At 32.3% G+C, this 5,154-nt stretch overlaps 1 protein-coding gene across 1 annotated transcript; it reads right to left on the bottom strand.

Annotated features, from left to right (window-relative positions):
* Nucleotides 1-1,270: 1,270 nt before the first annotated feature.
* On the bottom strand, nucleotides 1,271-4,867 carry LOC132561074 (uncharacterized). Its single transcript, XM_060225797.1, has 5 exons — nucleotides 4,792-4,867; nucleotides 2,868-3,022; nucleotides 2,334-2,547; nucleotides 1,822-1,940; nucleotides 1,271-1,501 (listed from the first exon to the last, which is right to left on the bottom strand). Exons 1-5 carry the CDS (start codon nucleotides 4,865-4,867, stop codon nucleotides 1,271-1,273), a joined length of 795 nt encoding a protein of 264 aa, XP_060081780.1.
* Between the last annotated feature and the right edge of the window lie 287 nt (nucleotides 4,868-5,154).

The following is a 5,154-nucleotide window of genomic DNA, read 5'->3' as shown; positions in this document are numbered from 1 at the left end:
TGTTTAATATTTTGAGCCCTGAAACAAATTTGATGTATTCTTACAACAAACTTGAGCAGCTACTTCAAAGCAAGTAATATAACAACCAAATGTATATAACTACCCAGTAAAAATGAGATTCCTGAATTCTCATCTATACACCATGAAAATTGTATTACTGTAAGTCAACAGCTATACAATCCCCTCATACTTCAGAGCATTCATTAACTAACGAAAAAATTTCAATACTTTTGAGGTAGTCAACCTTTTTAAGTGACACAAACTAGTTTATATAATCTCACAACATAATTGGACTAGCTCCCCAATTAAACATTTTATAATGTCAAACTTATAATGTTTATGAGTATTTACCTTGTGAATAAAAGTAAGAGATAAACACACTCATAACTGAAAAACTTGTGCTAGTATCCCGTAAAACTGAAGCAAGATGACTAAGAATATTTACCGGTACATAGTACAGACTACACATCCAGCACAACTCCTTAATTCAATAAATAAAAAGGAAAACTCAACAACACAAAGACTCTTCTTAGTAAGGAACTCTATTGAATCCCATGCGGATCCAAACAAAGATACTACTATAAAGTTCTACATCAGGAGTCTGGGATCATTCTGTATTTATTAACTCCTTAATATGTACACTGTATATCCCAATTTATAGGGGAATCAATGTTTAGAAAGTATCGTTGATGATCATGTGCAAGATTTATGGGTAACATCAGATATATTTTTGACACACTCGGTATTCATAATTTCACACTATTAAACTTGAGATATTGATCTCACTTAAGCATATTAATCTAAGATACCCATGTACACTGCACTACATACTAGTTCTCAGAATATGATACTCAACCTAGAATGTTTTGTAAGCACTAATGAGTATAAGTGATAACCACAAGTTTAGTAAAAAAAACTAACTATAATGTATAGTACTCCAGTACATGATAAACAATACAACTGTAATATTTTCAGCTTTTTGTATCAGCTGCTTAGAGATTTTGTTCTAACAAAGCTCATTGGTCTGGATAGAAAAACACAGATGTAATACATAGAAGTAAACATGTAAACAATATACATAGGTCACATTTTTGAAAAGTTTCCTGTTCATTTTGTTTTTTCAAATCAGTCTCTCAGAAGTTGAGATGGAGAATACAGAAAAAGGCCAACTGCAATAAAACAGTCAAAGACTGCCACAAGTGTCCTGAAAAGTCTTCTTGGTTTAAAAACTTTAACAAAAGCACAACAAGATTTTCAAACAGAAGTATAGTCACACCTTAAGGAGGGCCAGGGTAACATTGAGAGCATGGGACACAAGACACTGGAGACGGTTGTGGAGTTCTGTTGATTTCATGTTACTGGACAGATGGTGCAGAAAGGTGATGAACTTCTCCCATTGATGAAACTGGTCTTTCAGTGTAGCTGAGTCTTGGATGAGTCCAGAACAACTAGTCTCCACCACCCTACAGAATGAGATGTCCTGTTCAGCATCCACCTCTCTCTAAACAAAATATTGTTTTATATAAATAATTATCTGTATTGGTTCCTTAAACATGGCATATATACTTATATTTCTATGAAAAAAAAGAAACTTTTGTAAAGCACTGAATGTTAATCAATTAGTACATCATCAGATCCTGCAGTGTTTCGGGGAAGAAATATAGTTTAAACCCTACACATTATATTTCACAAGCTTACAACATCAAAGATTCAAAATTTGCTCTCTATCATCCATTAAATACAGATCAAAATTGTTTATACGGACAATGTATTCAAAATTCATCAAGGAAATTGTGTGAACATCTGAATAACTGACTTTACCTGTATGAGACATGAGCAGGTGTAAGCAGCTTTCTCCTCGAATCCTTCATTCTTCCAAACCTGGACAAGCAGTATCTTCAGTACTCTCTTCTTTTCTTTTTCAGTCAAGGAGGACATATCTGAAACAGAAAATAAATCTGTATACATTTCCTGTTACTGAACTATGAAGAGTTCAATAGTCTCAATTAATATAACAAAACTGAAATCATTAACTTGATAGAAGGATGATTCTTTGTACATTTTTTTTCTTTAAATTTCAAAGAGACATTTTAACCACTTTGTTTTTTAGTTCTCTGTGAGATATATCAACATTGTTGAAACAATATACATTTTTAGATATTTTACATGAAAGAAAAATTTGGTAATGAGGAAGCACTTTATTGAGAGAAAATACTTATAAATTACACAACAAAATGTATTGTTTCTTCCTCAACCTGAGCCTTAAGCATTCACCCAACTTTTGGTTACTGGAGAAACTGACCAAAAGGTATCTACACTATGACTTTAATTACCTGTGTAAGCCTTGGTAAGCAGATTCCTTTGGTTGTCAGGATAATGGGCAACATCACTGGTAAGTCTTGAGGCGATGCTGTCTTCAACACACGTATCGAGGGTGATTGATCCAATACCAGAGTCCCCAGAAAGATGGCGAAACTTCTCTCGTTTAGTAGTAGTCACATCTAGCTCATCTGACTCAGCAATGATGGAAACAGTCTCAAGGGGCTCCTGTGTATCAAATAAGGCATATTTATATGTAAAGCACAGTTTGAGATCTTTTGATTCAAGTCAATTTAAATTTAAAACAGCAGATTTGGTAATGAAGTACAGACTCTCGAAAAATCACCAGAATCTTGCAGGACCCTAAAAAGTAAGGGTTTCATGAAGAAAAACACTAAATATAAGGAACCATGCACCATACTAACCTATTACATGCAACTTGTGCTAGACAAACTTAAAAACTGAATTACTCAAATAATCCTGTATCAGGCTGATCTACAATTAAACCTGCATTGAGGTTTACAGTTAGACTTTAACTTCTGAGATACCTTGAAGCTGACATGCCTCTGTTTCTGGTGGCGATGAGCTGGTGGCTGCAATGTCACTGTACGTGGCTTGCATGGATCATCATCCTTCTGTATGTTGGTGATCTGTACAGTTAATGCATGCTGTTCCTCAAGTAGTTTATCAATACTACGCTTGGCTATTTAAAAAAAATTATTCAATATTATTTTACCAGGATACATGACAAAAATGTAAAGATTGTTTGAAATTTCTACAGAGAGATTTTTCAAAATCTGCGCTTATGGTGGTTCAAAGCTTCATGTATCGCTGTTATAAAAATTTTTAACTTATCTGATCTTTGAAGGGTCAAAACATGCAATGTCCTCAGAATTTTGCACTTTTAAATTTGACTTTGATCTTGATGTGAAGATCATAGTGACTAATTGCAGTGTGCATCATCTGTACATGTGAGTGATGCAATTGTGTTTGCAGTTGCACCAAGAAAACCAGTACATAATTTAACAATGTACTGAGTTATCTTGGTAATGAAGCTAGAAAAGAACTAGCCTGTATGCAGATGACAAGAAAAACTTGGAAAATCAATTTTCATTGACTTTGACCTTGACCTTAAAGCTAGAAGACTGATGTGAGAACCTGGTCAAGACAGTCTAGTGGTGTACCAATTCATCACATAATCTGCCTGAATTTATTCAAGTAATAACTTTTATTTTGTCACCAGCGTAATATACCACTTACATGTATCTTTAAATCAAAAGTGTAGTCATAATATTAACACTAGCAATAACATTACATCATGAATTGAAAAAACATCAAAATGTCTGCTTTTCTTATTTTGTCATCCTAACTTAATCTTGAAAACCTGTCAGAATATAACTTTTCTGTGTTTTGTGATAAAGAGTGTAGATCTCAATTTTTTATCTATGCGATTTTATAAAACTCATCTTTAAGTTTCATTTTCTGCTTGCAAGGTTTGCAAAAATAAAACTTTTATATGTTGTTTCATAAAATCTCAAATGAAACTGAAACTCATTGAAGATTCTTTATGTATAAAAGTTTCATTAAATCAGGAAAGTTGGAGGAGCAATGACAAGGAAAATTATACTGAAAACCTATTTTCTTAATATGACCATGACCTTAAAACTAGAAAACCGATTTGAGGATTTGTGAATTTGCTGGGTTGTCTTTGAAAATGAATGAATCGGTATAAACGATTATCAGGGAAATAGGCAGAGCAATGACAAGGAACTGTCTATCAACAGAAAATTAATTTTATTTTTATTTTCAAAAATTATTACTTTGACCTTTTTATCAAAGCTTGAAGGTCAATGCATGTAAGAACTTGTTTAGACCATCACAAACCTTTCTTTGAAATGGAAGTGGGATGACCAGGAAAAATAAATTGACAGAGAGCTAAAAGGCCTGTAACATTGAAAACATCAAAGTACTTGTTTGTTTATACACTGCTCTCAATAAATAAATTGACACAGTTTTAAATGAATATTTCAAAATTCAACAAAACTTATTTCACATTTCAATATTGCAACTTTCATTTGATCACCATGGTATCACCTATATAAAAGTGTTTTATAACTGATTCAAAAGTTAAAATGATCAATTGCAATATTTCTGTTATTGCTTTGTTTCTTTTTTCCCCCGAGTTTTAAAGTGGCTTCTTTTTTTTTGTGCAAATTCATGAAATCCATGAAGTTAAAGATTGACTTTTTATGCGTTATTTAACATTAGAACTCTACCTTATACTTTTCTACTAAAGTTAATTTTGCATTTTACACTGATTTTCAACAAATTTAACTGTCTCTATTTTCTCACAAAATTATGTATTTCTTTTTAAAATCATCAAATCAAGTATGAAAAGGTCCATTTATACAAGAAAAAATTAATATGCAACTTTTTTTTTCAAGTTATCTAAAACCAACAAATCTGACTTACCAGGGATCACATAATGTGGCTGCTCAGGTCTAGATCTCAAACCTTTGTTAGGTATACCTACTGCACATGTGGCCATGTCAGAAAATGATCTGTAAATAACAAAACCTGTTTTCCTAACAAAGTCAAGGATTAATCATGAATTTGAGGAATACAACATATTGTGGAAGGAGGAGGAATTTTGAGTTTATTTTGAGAAATTGAAGAATTTCCAACTGCCCTTTGATCATGTTTCAAAATAGGAATATATGTAGGTAAAACAATATGACATACATGTAGATTACATGAAAAAAATAAAAATGTTTAGGTGAGAAAGATATTTTACTTCTTTGATAGCATGACATGGAAACATGTTAAGTAAAAATA

This window comes from Ylistrum balloti, unplaced genomic scaffold (assembly GCF_031769215.1).
Source record: "Ylistrum balloti isolate Yb309-2 unplaced genomic scaffold, AGI_CSIRO_Ybal_v1 Utg371144, whole genome shotgun sequence".
NCBI lineage: Eukaryota > Metazoa > Mollusca > Bivalvia > Pectinida > Pectinidae > Ylistrum > Ylistrum balloti.
The sequence above is the reverse complement of the archived record's forward strand: the minus strand, read 5'-3'. Positions and strand labels throughout refer to the sequence as shown.

Excerpts from the sequence above, each read along its gene's own strand:
- LOC132561074 (XM_060225797.1), bottom strand. The coding sequence starts at position 4,867 with ATGGCCACATGTGCAGTAGGTATACCTAACAAAGGTTTGAGATCTAGA. Across the intron at positions 3,023-4,791 it reads GCCACATTATGTGATCCCTG|CCAAGCGTAGTATTGATAAA; the intron begins GTAAGTCAGATT and ends TTTTTTAAATAG. Across the intron at positions 1,941-2,333 it reads GCTTACCAAGGCTTACACAG|ATATGTCCTCCTTGACTGAA; the intron begins GTAATTAAAGTC and ends TTTCTGTTTCAG.